This window comes from Amphiura filiformis, chromosome 6 (genome assembly GCF_039555335.1).
Source record: "Amphiura filiformis chromosome 6, Afil_fr2py, whole genome shotgun sequence".
NCBI lineage: Eukaryota > Metazoa > Echinodermata > Ophiuroidea > Amphilepidida > Amphiuridae > Amphiura > Amphiura filiformis.
In genome coordinates, this window is record NC_092633.1 from 64082671 (window position 1) to 64097030 (window position 14360).

The 14360-nt window shown below is 40.5% G+C and overlaps 1 protein-coding gene across 1 annotated transcript in view; it reads left to right on the forward strand.

Moving 5' to 3' along the window:
- Positions 1-14360, forward strand: part of LOC140154702 (uncharacterized) — a 28638-nt gene that overhangs the window by 4365 nt on the left and 9913 nt on the right. Inside the window, exons 2-7 of the mRNA XM_072177269.1 lie at positions 2988-3043; positions 3855-4378; positions 4533-4596; positions 6834-7011; positions 12498-12626; positions 13899-14079. Of these exons, the coding sequence (XP_072033370.1) occupies positions 3020-3043; positions 3855-4378; positions 4533-4596; positions 6834-7011; positions 12498-12626; positions 13899-14079 (1100 nt within the window). The 5' untranslated portion in view covers positions 2988-3019. The remainder of the gene's footprint in view (positions 1-2987; positions 3044-3854; positions 4379-4532; positions 4597-6833; positions 7012-12497; positions 12627-13898; positions 14080-14360) is intronic.

Genomic DNA, 14360 nt, shown 5'->3' on the forward strand with positions numbered 1-14360 from the left:
TAAAACACCAAAGTGCGAATATTTTCAAACACCTAAATTAGCTAAAAATTTAGAACATGTTACAAAACTAGATTTTCTAGATTTTCAGAGAATACTTTAAATATTGGCCGGTTATTTTTCACACAGTGACGTTAACTAGGCAATTGCCTATACTTCTAACATACACTACTTGTAGAGGTCACGCGTCAATTGTGAGAGCTATGTGTATTGTGTATAGGAAAACGGACAGTAACTGCAGTATGCTCTTTTTGTCATGTCTGCTAGTCTGTTCTTGATGTTCCCAAATTTGAACCTTTCGCATGTAGTTTTTCCTTTTTCTTTAGAATTATAACAGTTTGGAAAGTGTCCGAAGTAATGGTTCACATACTGAGTCTGAATGATTTAGTTATTTAGAAGTCGTGATTAAGAAGCATGCTCAGGACAACTTATGCCGATATTAGCATATTCATGTATATAGCAACTTTCAAAAAATATTGTATGCCGTATTCTATTTCACTTTGGACATTTAAAAATCTTATTAAATTAGCACTCACCATATAGGTAAAAAAAAAGCAGTAAACCAGAATTCAAAACTCGGAATTCAAAAACTAGAATATATCGGCTTCAAAAGTTTTTGGCCAAACATGGCACTTTTGGTCAAAACGTGATTCCGAAAAAACATCAAACCAAACAAACAAACACAAAAAACACCCCACTGACACAAACAAACAAATGCATCGTGGTGCACGTTTTATGTTAAAATCGACCTTGCCGTGCGTGGCCTTTTTGGAGTGTCAGCTTTTTTATGGTCACGTCATGTCAGATGTCCTGCTCTGATGATTTTATATGATTTCATGCAAAATGCAAACAAACATGTCATTTGATTTACAAAACACAAAATTCCTGGACAAAATTATATTCTTGTTTTGCCACAAACGCATCAAATTTTCCAGGGCGAATTTTGCCGCAGTGGTTCCTACAAGAAACCCGACAAGAAATTACCGCCGATTTTCGCCCGCTTTTTCGCAGCGACAAAAACCGAAGTCGAACCAAATGAGTCAATTTAAGTACCAAAATGGGCGCACCTATAGACAAAAATGGAACACCAATGCTTTTACAGAAATGTCCTTTACAGAATGTTCTTTTTTCTGTTTGTTGTTGTTGTTGTTTTGTGTTTTTTATAGAAATTTTCTGATATAAAAAAACCCATAGCAGTTAGAAAAACCGTATAATATCCCTAAAATCGTAATTTCTGGCAAGTTTTCTTATAACTGTGAATGACATAGGCCTAATAACAACAACAACAACAATAACAACAGCAATAATAATAATAATAATAATAATAATAATAATAATAATAATAATAATAATAAAATGGCTGAATTTGTTTGTAACAACTTATTACAAATTACTGGAAATTTGCAATAAACATTTTAATTACAAGGGCTGATATCCGGTTTGGGAGGCAAACGCTGCTAGATTTTTTAAACGGAAACTGAAACAAGCCTGACATAGGCCTACCTACTGAAAAGAATAAAAATCTACAATAATATGCAATAATAGTGTTAATTGTTATTCATGAATCCTTAATATATGCCTAAATAACAATACTATTTTCGATTATTCCTGTTCAAATTTTGGTAAAATTGACCAATTCTGGAAAGTTAAAAAACAATGAAGAATCGGCACTTTTTCCAGATTTTTGGAGAAAAAAAACACTCGAAGTTATGCCAAAAATGCACCCAATAGCTACCGCACATCCCCACACCCACCTTTCAAACAAGACCCCCAAAAAAAAAAAAAACAAGCTCGAGAACAACAGACAAACGGACGGAAAAACGTTGGACTTCTTAAATGCTGGCCTTAATTCATGCAGGTAAACCTTTTTGGACTGAATAAAAATCTATTCGATTCATTCCTCAAAACGCATGCACCATTGCTCAAATTATTATTTCCATGAACTTGGTCAAGGCTTGAAGTAATCATCCTTGACACGGACCTCGAGAACAAAGAAACCTTTAATCTTCGCTTTTTCTAGAAGTAATTAACCATAATTAATAAAATAGTATTTTTGTTCCTAAATACATGTCACCACCAAAGAAGTATAAAACATAGGAAAGAATGAACAGTTTACCAAATTACAACAAAATTAATAAACAGCATACTGGGTATTATGGGTAAGCGATTAAGCATCAGTAATGATCTGAGTAATGATCTCCTGTACTTGTGTAATATTATTTTGTTTGTGTGTATTGTATACCTCGACTGCTTACATTAGACCCAGTTTTAACCACCGTTTATCAGTGGGAGCTGGTAGCCTAATGGATAGAGCGTCCGTCTAGAGATCGGAAGGTCGTGGGTTCGATTCCCATGCCGGCACATTCCCTTGCTTTTTTCAAGTTGGGCTGTGTGCCAGTCGGGATTTGTGTTTATTTGATGTCTCTTATAAATATAATTGTAACACTTTGGGTTGGTAAACTGTTCATTCTTTCTTATTATTTCTATTCAGTTTTCTCTTGTATAGCGAGCAATCGTTCCCAATTGTGATTATGTTACGTTGCAGGATGCGTATCCCCATTACCTACTTTATGAAATATAGGCCTACAGACTTGACATGACGCACAGGGTCTGCATAACCGCACGGCCTAAATATCAATTGGGGTGTTTCAGACTACATGTATAGTCTTGAAATTTTGCAAGAAAATATTCCATATACTTAAAATGTCAAATCTGTATAATTTGGAATCACATTGTACGTGTACATAGCCAGGGATGCGGCAGGCTTCTTTGAGATTTCAATTGGTAAGATCCGGAGTCCCGGATAGCTATGGGGAGCAGGAGTACCACCTGACAAAAAATCTCGTCATATGAAAACATAAACATGTTAATTAAATTATACGATTTTATTGAATTGCGGATCTTTTTCCCCCATCAATTGAAGATGTTCTCAAAATGTCAAAACAATCTCAATTCATTCATCTTGATGGTGTATTTTATTATTTTTGTAGATCGGACAGTACTTAACAGGAAAATAAGTGCGATGTCGTTCGGTGGCCTATATTCGGTAAGTAAAAAGTTTGAAATATGTTCATAAAGTTCCCATCACAGTTTTTTTTCGCGGTATCTTACATACGTGATATATGACAACAGTTTACGTTGACTAATTTGGGGATGTAAACCGGTCTGCAAGAATTCTTGTGAGTCAATCTGTTACAAAAGCCCGGTACAAAAGACAACATTTCTCTCCCATTATACACCCCACGTGACACAGGGACGCACCTGTAAGGGGTTTGACAGTGATTTAAAGAAAATTATTTAAAAAAAACTCAATATTATAATAATGCAAACCACTAAATGTCTCAAAATGGATTCTGTAACCAATGCCCTTTCCAATCTACCTTTTATATACTTTTGCAAAGATTTATAGTTTTATAATGTTTATTTTTCAGGGTTTTCAGCTCAACTCTAACTTACAGAACACTAATGTATACCATATGAAATACAAATGGTCCCCAATCACATCGCCCAAACACATCGTACAAATACTATACACACCCCTATACACAACACTTCCGCCATCACACACAGCATATTCATGGAGATCATTATTTATCATAATTAACAATATCGATAATGTTATTCTCAGCTAGTACAGTCAGCATATACTTACTTAACATTTATGAACAAAATCTGGTAAATCATACATGATAAAAAGAAATGGCCCAAGGATTGAGTCTTGTGGGACACCATACACACTTATGGCTTGTGTTGATTTGATACAATTAACTTCCGTGATATGTTTTGATCACTTGAGTAATTTGAGAACCTTCTACACTTTTGCAAAGATTGACAGTGTTATAATGTTTCATTTTCAGAGTCTCCCGGTCAACTCTAACTTACAGAACACTAATGTACTTCAACTTGGTCGCCCTCGGTCTATTGTACTTAGTCAAGGATTAACTAATCCAGGACTGCTCGGTTTACAAAACGGTTTAATTACACAAACTCCCACTCTTACTAATGTCGGTCTGACATTGCCAGTTCAGCAGCAGCAGCAAATAAATGGTGTAGTTAGGCAAACTCCCACTCTCACTACCATCGGGGGATTACCAGTTCAGCAGCAGCAAATAAATGGTATAGTTAGGCAAACTCCCACTCTCACTACCATTGGGGGATTGCCAGTTCAGCAGCAGCAAATAAATGGTATAGTTAGGCAAACTCCCACTCTCACTACCATCGGGGGATTGCCAGTTCAGCAGCAGCAGCAACAACAAAAAACGATTACGCCGACTAGTAGGATTAATGCTCGGAGTCTTCTAATATGTTGCGTCATTGTAGTAGTGACATTTGTTGTAATAGGATCAGTACTAGGTGTTATTCTTGGAGTGGTGCTGGGTAAGTACGATATTTTAGAATTATTTTGAAGTCATATCGGGTGTGTATCACTAAAGGTTTTCGTATAGCGTACATGGGCGTCGATCCGGGGGCGTGTCCCCACCTTTCGGCAAAATGACTAATTTTTTGTTCTTTTCAGTCACTTTTTGACAATTCAGATCGATTGCCCCCGACCCTACATCCCACACGCCCCTTTCAAAACGGATTGACGCTAATGGTAGTGTAAGTAACCCGTCGTATAAAGAAGTGTTCTTGTCATAAATACATGCGATTTGTACCAATTGTAAATTTCCTCAGTGAAATGGGTCAAGGGAGGGCGGGTTAGTGTAGTGGTCTTCTCACTCGCTTCTCACCACTGTGGCCCGGGTTCAATTCCCCGCGGTGCCACATGTGAGTTTGGTTGCCGATCCATGCTCGTCCTCGCAGGTTTTTCTCCTGGTGCTCCGGTTTTCCTCCTGCTTCTAAAATCGGACCTCTTCCCATATCCCTGTCCCGTCATATCTGGAGGCATCCCTTGAATTTAGTAGCCTCTGAGCACTATTGGGTTTAGCCTGGCTTCGGCCGAATGTTATAAATAAATAAAAAAGAGCGGAGAAGGAAGATTTACTTCCCAGCGGTCATTAGGCTGGTGTTGAACATGTCATCATTGGTCAACCTTCCAACACTGGCCAACATGTTCCAGATCAGGGGCGAGCTACTGCATATTGGTAGATCTCGGCTGGTTTGTGTCCAGAAATAAGCTGAAACAGGGCTGATCACCCATAAAGCTGCTGGGACTGGACAAAAAACTATACCTAAACTACAAGCAAATTTCCAAAAATACCGAGGTTAGATGAGCGTCAGTCTACTGTTGACTCCATGACGGATCAGCGGGAACTCGGCACACCATCACGAACTGTTAGCCATGATTATTGTCGCCTGTCTACCTTCAAACCTCTACTTATAATGTCCGTACTGTTAAACAACAAGGGAAAATCCATCAGCTATTCATGGGCTGTGCTGATGCAGGTATTGACATTGCCGGAATTCAAGAACATCGTCTCATTACACCAAGCCCAACTGATGAACTTTGGTCAGATGATAGGAACTGGGTTTTAATATTCAGTTCTGCTACCAAGCAAAGGCATGGAGGAGTGGGTCTGGCCATGTCCAAGCACATTCACATGTGTCTTAAGAGTGTTGAAGCTGTTTCCAAGAAAATACTATTTGTAACATTCCATGGTAACCCTTAGCTTAGCATCACCGTTGTATATGCACCCGCTGAGTGCTCAACATCTTCTGACAAGGAGGAACTCTATTCATCTCTATCTGACCACCTGGATGGTATGAAAAGGCACAACATCCATCTCATCCTCAGCGATTTTAATGCCAGAATAGGAACAGATAGTCATCTTTCCCATCCTTGGGTCATCGATCCATACTGCTATGATTCAACCAATGACAATAGTGAGCGTCTGGTCAACATTTGCCAGGAGAACAATCTCAGACCGGCCCAAATGAGATTCCCCCAACCCAGAAACTGTCTCTGAACTTGTACCCATCCAGCTGGATCAACCCATGCACAGTTAGATCACATTCTAATAAACAGCAAACGGGTAAATTCTCTCCGCAACTGTCGAGCATACAACTCAGTAGGAGATGACTCCGATCATCGTATTACCAGTCTGCGAACAAGCAAAGGGACACCTTGCAAGAGACCAAAATACATTTTGGAAGAAGTTGCAAGATCTTGATACAAAGGAGGAATTTCAGTTGGAGCTATCAAACAGATTCCAGGTTTTGAGCATGGATGACGCCACACCCATCTCTGACAGGTATGAGACTTTTGAAACAGCGGTCCGTGAAGTTGCTGAGAAAGTTATCGGAAAGCAAGAGCCATGCGGACTACCAAATTCAAAGTCTCATCAATCTAGAGCAAGATGGAGGAACTTGAACATTAGCCTTAACAACTCTTATCAACAAATCTGATGAGCTTGCTACCCTCAATAAGCAGATGGAAGACCTGAAGCTAGCCGAAATGGGGAATTATACTACAACCTAGAAAATCACTCGCTTTCTGGGAAGAACTCAAGGAAAGGGGTGAAAGTCAAAAAGAGGGACGGATCATCCCCACAACCAGTGACCATGAACTGCTTGAGGAATGGAAGGAATATTTTAGTTCACTCCTTAACAACGACAGTGGCACAGCAGCTTTAGAACTTCCTGCACCAGCTGTTGAAGATATTTCTATTATCACTGAGCCCCCAACTCATAAAGAAGTAGTCGAAGCAATAGCAGCCATGAAGACCAACAAGGCAGCAGCATTGGGCTGTGCTATAACTGCTGAAGCACTTCAGGGAGGAGGGGATAGCATGATTGACATGATTCTAAAATTCGGTATGGAAGTATTCTCAACGCTGACACCGCCACGTCAGTGGCGGACAAATGTAATCATCCTTTACCAAAGATGGTGTAATTAGGCTCCCACTCTCACTACCATCGAGGGATTACCAGTTCAGCAGCAGCAGCAACAACAAAAAACGATTACGCCGACTAGTAGGATTAATGCTCGGAGTCTTCTAATATGTTGCGTCATTGTAGTAGTGACATTTGTTGTAATAGGATCAGTACTAGGTGTTATTCTTGGAGTGGTGCTGGGTAAGTACCAAGTATTTAGAATTATTTTGAAGCCATATCGGGTGTGTTTCACTTACGGTTTTCATAGCGTATCGGCGTCAATCCCGCGGGAACGTGTCCCCACCTTTCGGCAAAATGACTCATTTTTTGTTCTTTTCAGTCACTTTTTGACAATTCAGGCCGATTGCCCCCTCCCCCCGACCCTACATCCCCACACACACCTTTCAAAACGGATTGACGCTAATGGTAGTGTAAGTAACCCGTCGTATAAAGAAGTGTTCTTGTCATAAATACATGCGATTTGTACCAATCGTAAATTTCCTCAGTGAAATGGAAGTTACGATACATCGTACCTTACGATCAATTTATGTTGGTGAAACACACCCGGAACTGCATTTAAGGCCAGGGTATAATCTGTTGTTTTAGCTGAAGTTTTACATTTTATAGTCAGATGCAAATAATAAAAGAGAGACACTGCTGTAGTGTCGGGGAGCTGGAAATTACCTTTGTCAACACCTGCAGCCCCGGTTGCAAAGAATCCGTGTTTAACGTGCTGTTTCTGGTGTTAGATTTCCCATTGGGTGCTTCCAGGTGCGGGCTGGTATTTTACCAGAGTGAGGGAATGAGCGACCTCTGCCTCCCTAGGTCAGTTGCTGAACATGTCAGCTTTAGGGCGAAGGAAACCGTCAGGTTCAACGGCCAGTATGTTCAAATGTCTTGACCATTTGTTTTGATACTGTAACGATGTAGACAGTTCAGCCAGCGACACAATCATGATGAAATATTGCTCCGTTCGTTCTCATTCTAATTACTCATAATGGTGTTCATGGCATTTGTTAGGTTAGGTTTAATACCAGGTCTTTAAAGAGCACATGTGAGTTATGTTCCGGTCGGACTTTGTCCTTAAACTGCTGGAAAACAGTGCGGTAAGATCGGGTGCTGTTTTTCTGGTAGAGCTAGTCTAGTTCCAAGGTCTCTTGCCATGAACATCAAGCTACATCGTCGTTTTCTTAAGTATTCTAAGGGATCAAGGACGGTAGTGATATTTGAATAGCCTATCTCAATGGCTCCGAATTTTCATCATGGGCCAAAGAGCGGAGAAGGAAGATTTACTTCCCAGCGGTCATTAGGCTGGTGTTGAACATGTCATCATTGGTCATTGGTCAACCTTCCAACACTGGGCAACATGTTCCAGATCAGGGGCGAGCTACTGCATATTGGTAGATCTCGGCTGGTTTGTGTCCAGAAATAAGCTGAAACAGGACTGATCACCCATAAAGCTGCTGGGACTGGACAAAAACTATACGAAAACTACAAGCAAATCTCCAAAAATACCGAGGTTAGATGAGCGTCAGTCTACTGTTGACTCCATGACGGATCAGCGGGAACTCGGCACACCATCACGAACTGTTAGCCATGATTATTGTCGACTGTTTACCTTCAAACCTCTACTTATAATGTCCGTACTGTTAAACAACAAGGGAAAATCCATCAGCTATTCATGGGCTGTGCTGATGCAGGTATTGACATTGCCGGAATTCAAGAACATCGTCTCATTACACCAAGCCCAACTGATGAACTTTGGTCAGATGATAGGAACTGGGTGTTAACCCAGATAGCAAGACAACGTTGGCCCAACGTTGGCAATGGTCGGCATGGTCCTGTCAGTAAGCCGACGCCAAGCCAACGTTGGACCAACATTGACATGCCAACCTTTAGTCATGGTTGGTATGGGAACGTCAGGCCAACGTTGGGTCAACGTTGTTATGCCAACCTTATATTATGGTCGGTATGCCAACGTCAAGCCAACATAGCCAGCCAACCTTAAAATGACGGTCGGCATGACAACGTTGAGCCAACGTTGTTTTGCCAACCTAAAATGATGGTCGGTATGCCAACGTCGAGCCAACGTAGCTAGCCAACCCTAAAATGACGGTCGGTATGTCAACGTTGGGCCAACGTTGTTGTGCCAACCTTAAATGATGGTCGATATGCCAACGTCGAGCCGGGACGTCGAGCCAACAGAGCAAGCCAACCTTAAAATGACGGTCGGTACGCCGAGGATGGGCCAACGTTGTTGTGCCAACCTTAAAATGATAGTCGGTATGCCAACGTTGTACCAACGTAGCCAGTCAGTCGTAAAATGACGGTTGTTACTTGGAGGTTGTTCCAATGTCGTCGCACAAACGGTTGGAATCCCAACATTGGACCAACGATGGTATAAACTGTTGTTCAAGTCATGGAAATGATCATGTTTATAATTATTTTTTTTACTACTAAGGCGTATTAAAGAGTGACAAAGCCCCATTAGATAAACTTATAATAATATCAAATAATAATAATAATAATAAAAATAAAAATAATAAAATAATAATAATAATAATAATAATAATAATTAAATAAATAAATAAATAAATAAATAATAATAATAATATTATAATAATAATAATAACAATAATAATAATAATGATGATGATAACAATGATAATGCTTATACCCTACTAGGTATGTAATTATACATGTAATAACAATATTGCTTTGGAATTAAATCAACAATAAGAATTATATTTTTATATTATTTCTTTTTTTCAATCAACATTTATAGCAAATGTTATCAATATTGACAGTAAATTTGATCAATATCCCTAAAAAGATGCACTTTGGCAGGTTTAGTCATGAAAATATAGCTTATATTAACTTCAAACACTTATCCAACTATGTAATCCCAGTTAGCTCAATTGGTAGAGCATCAGACTTACAAACAGAAGGTCCCTGGTTCGAATCCCGGTAGGTACTAAGGTAAGTGACTTGTGTAAAATTAAGGTAGTTAATTTGTCTTCGTTGTAAAATAGAGAGTAGGGTAATGTAAGACTTAAAAGTAAGCACAGTATACACAAGTAACTGATTTTTTTCGGGTTTTTTTTTCTCATTGGGCTTGTTTGCCAATGGTTGGATCAACGTTGGCTATTGGTTGGATCAACGTTGGTCAAATAACGTTGGCCCAACATCAAAGATTTGATGTTGGCCCAACGTCGCAAATTACATTTGTATTGCCGTTGGGTCAGTTGGATCGACATTGGCCCAACGTTGGCCCAATGTTGGCCCAACGTGGTGGTGGTTGGCTGCCCGGCCAAAATCACGTTGGGCCAACGTCGAAAAGCAACGTTGGCCCAACGTAGTTAAGGTCAGTTCGCCCACGTTGGACCAACGTTGGGCCAACGTAGTGTTGCTATCTGGGAATATTCAGTTCTGCTACCAAGCAAAGGCATGGAGGAGTGGGTCTGGCCATGTCCAAGCACATTAACATGTGTCTTAAGAGTGTTGAAGCTGTTTCCAAGAAAATACTATTTGTAACATTCCATGGTAACCCTTAGCTTAGCATCACTGTTGTATATGCACCCGCTGAGTGCTCAACATCTTCTGACAAGGAGGAACTCTATTCATCTCTATCTGACCACCTGGATGGTATGAAAAGGCACAACATCCATCTCATCCTCAGCGATTTTAATGCCAGAATAGGAACAGATAGTTAACTTTCCCATCCTTGGGTCATCGATCCATACTGCTATGATTCAACCAATGACAATAGTGAGCGTCTGGTCAACATTTGCCAGGAGAACAATCTCAGACCGGCCCAAATGAGATTCCCCCAACCCAGAAACTGTCTCTGAACTTGTACCCATCCAGCTGGATCAACCCATGCACAGTTAGATCACATTCTAATAAACAGCAAACGGGTAAATTCTCTCCGCAACTGTCGAGCATACAACTCAGTAGGAGAGGACTCCGATCATCGTATTACCAGTCTGCGAACAAGCAAAGGGAAACCTTGCAAGAGACCAAAATACATTTGGAAGAAGTTGCAAGATCTTGATACAAAGGAGGAATTTCAGTTGGAGCTATCAAACAGATTCCAGGTTTTGAGCATGGATGACGCCACACCCATCTCTGATAGGTATGAGACCTTTGAAACAGCGGTCCGTGAAGTTGCTGAGAAAGTTATTGGAAAGCAAGAGCCATGCGGACTACCAAGTTGGGTATCAGATGCAACCATCAGACTTAAACTTGAAATGAATGAGGCCAAAAAGCGGTACTACATTTCAAAGTCTCATCAATCTAGAGAAAGATGGAGGAACTTGAACAGTAGCCTTAACAACTCTTATCAACAAATCTGATGAGCTTGCTACCCTCAATAAGCAGATGGAAGACCTGAAGCTAGCCGAAATGGGGAATACTACAACCTAGAAAATCACTCGCTTTCTGGGAAGAACTCAAGGAAAGGGTGAAAGTCAAAAAGAGGGACGGATCATCCCCACAACCAGTGACCATGAACTGCTTGAGGAATGGAAGGAATATTTTAGTTCACTCCTTAACAACGACAGTGGCACAGCAGCTTTAGAACTTCCTGCACCAGCTGTTGAAGATCTTTCTATTATCACTGAGCCCCCAACTCGTAAAGAAGTAGTCGAAGCAATAGCAGCCATGAAGACCAACAAGGCAGCAGCATTGGGCTGTGCTACAACTGCTGAAGCACTTCAGGGAGGAGGGGATAGCATGATTGACATGATTCTCAAATCCGGTATGGAAGTATTCTCAACGCTGACACCGCCACGTCAGTGGGTCACAAATGTAATCATCCTTTACCAAAGAAAGGCGACCTCTCTCACATATCAAACTACCGTGGTATTTCGCTTATGTCGATTGCTGCAAAGGTGTACAACAAGATCCTTTTGAACAGGATTCGACCTCACATTGATCCTTTACTGAGAAGCAGGCTGGTTTTAGATCAGGTCGCAGCTCTGCTCAGCAAATACACATTTTGAGGAGGATCATGTGAAGCTTCAAGGAGTACCAACTTCCCTTGACAGTCACCTATGTGGACTTCAAAAGTCCGTCATGTTTTCAGTGCTGCGACATTATGGAATACAATCATGTTACATGGTACATGTAGCCTACTTGGGTTCCCATATGGGCTCTAGCGTTGGAGACCTAAAAAAGAAGAAAAGTACTAGCCTGGGCAGCTTTGTGGAAACTGGAACGCCTTTGTACAACCTGTGTTACTGTCTTTCTGGGTAATGCACATATTCTGAGTCATGGGTAATCACCAAGGACATGGAAAACAAGATCATTGCCTTTGCAACATCTTGCTACAGAGTCATGTTAAACATCAAGCGTGTGGATCGGATTCCAAATGAAACCATCTACAACATGACCAACACCACTCCACTGGTTGCCAGAGTCAGGATTCATCAACTCAAATTTCTCGAAGACGACGAGCCTGTGAAAGAATGCCCTTTATTATATTCCATCACATGGGAAGAGAAAACCAGGACGGCCGCGCACACTGTACTTACAGTATGTCCAGCACCTCCTGGGAGCCGGAGATACTGAAGGGATGCTGCAGCCAAACAAAATTGTTTGACAACTTGAGTTGAAGATATATGTTTTGTTATACTACCGCCGATAAAGTATTACTTTATGTCGTAATTCTTCTTGTTTCTTTACAGACAATCGTAATGATGGTACAACTGCAACATCATCACCACCAGCTGATCCGGATTTTCCCCCTGTAGTAAATCCCCCACCGGCACCACGAACAACAATATTACCTCCACCGCCAACATTTGTTGAGGGTGGTAAGTATATAACAGCTAGGCTGACAGATTAATTATTTAGAAATTATCTTGACAGACAAGATTGCCGATAATCTTACCAAATGGTATAATAAAATAATGTTGGGGACATTATTAACACGTTTGCATTGACGCTCTACTCGTACAGGGTGTCCCAAAAAAAAGAGGCCCCACATTGCGCCCTCTTTTCTCCTATTTCTGAAAAGTTGATCAAATATATTTTGGTATGTAAAGAAACCCTTAATCGTTAGCTTTAATAAACCAAAACAATTCTTTCAATCGACTCACAATTTTTGAAGATATGCCCTCTTTAAGAAATGTACCCGTTTTTCACTCTGTCCACGGATGAGGTTTGGCTACATCAAAGATTTAAACGAAACACGCGGTTAATGACATGGATAGATAATAGCATTAGTCTTGGGAAAGCATTCACTATAAGCGAGGATCACCAGCTAGCTTCAAACATCTTCGCAACCCCATATTACTGCTGCATTTGCAAGTATCCGGCGCACAAGGCCTTAAGGATGGTACGCAACGCAATTAATGCAATGAGAACTAGGGCTGAAACCTGTATTCGTCACGGAGGCAACCAGGTAGAGGGCAGAGCAGCACAGTAAACTTACTTCAAAAGAGCAAAGACAAACTAAACAGCCCTTTTCAGGGCTACCTTTTATTCCAAAAAGAGAAATGACTTATGTTGTCAATAAAAAGAAAGCAAGAAACGAGAAAAACATAAGTAATTGCAAGTATAGCAAAAGAAGTCCCATCCCACATCAATTTCGCCCAAATTAATGACACTTAACAAAATCCATAACCCATAAGCCCACCGGTAAAGCCCATGCCCTTAAATAAAGTTGTTATTTTATAAAGTTATCATCGAGGAATGTTTTATATTCATGCATGGTATATGCACTTTCCAATCTTTGAAGTAGCCAAACCTCCTCCGTGGACAGAGTGAAAAACGGATACATTTCTTTGAAAGGACATATCTTCAAAAGTTATGAGCCGATTGAAATAATTGTTTTGGTTTATTAAAGCTAACGATTAAAGGTTTCTTTACATACCAAAATATATTTGATCAACTTTTCAGAAATAGGAGAAAAAGAGGGCGCAATGTGGGGCCTCTTTTTTTTGGGACACCCTGTATGATTCGTATGTGCGCGCAATATTAAATGTTTGCCAAGAATTCGTTCAATTATACTCCAACTATATTATAATTACTTTTATCATCTACAATTCATTTTTACTAATTATGCATGTTTCTCTCTTTTCCAGATATTTTTGAAACTGGCTACTGTGGGACACAAAGAGCTCCGAACATTCGTATTTTAGATGGTTATGACGCCTTGCCTGGTCAGTGGCCATGGATGGTTTCAATGCGCGATACTGCCAACAGACACCGGTGTGGAGGCGTGTTAATCGGTACTAGATGGGTACTTACAGCGGCACATTGTATGTAAGTATACCAGTGGCGTACCGTGGCCGCCCCTTCCCCGGGGGGCTGAAGAAAATCCAATTTTGCCGCCCCTTCCTCAAAAGCCCGAAAAGGTTGCCCCAATTTTGTTTACGGTCGTTTGAAAAAGTGAAGAGCAAAAAAAAAAAAAAAAAAAAAAGGATTTATAGGCGCTACCGCCCCAAAAGCAACACATTTTGATGTATAGTCCAATTTTTTCACATTTTCCGCCCTTTTTTCTTTACTAATTCGTTTTGCCGCCCCTTCTTCTTCCGCCGCCCCTC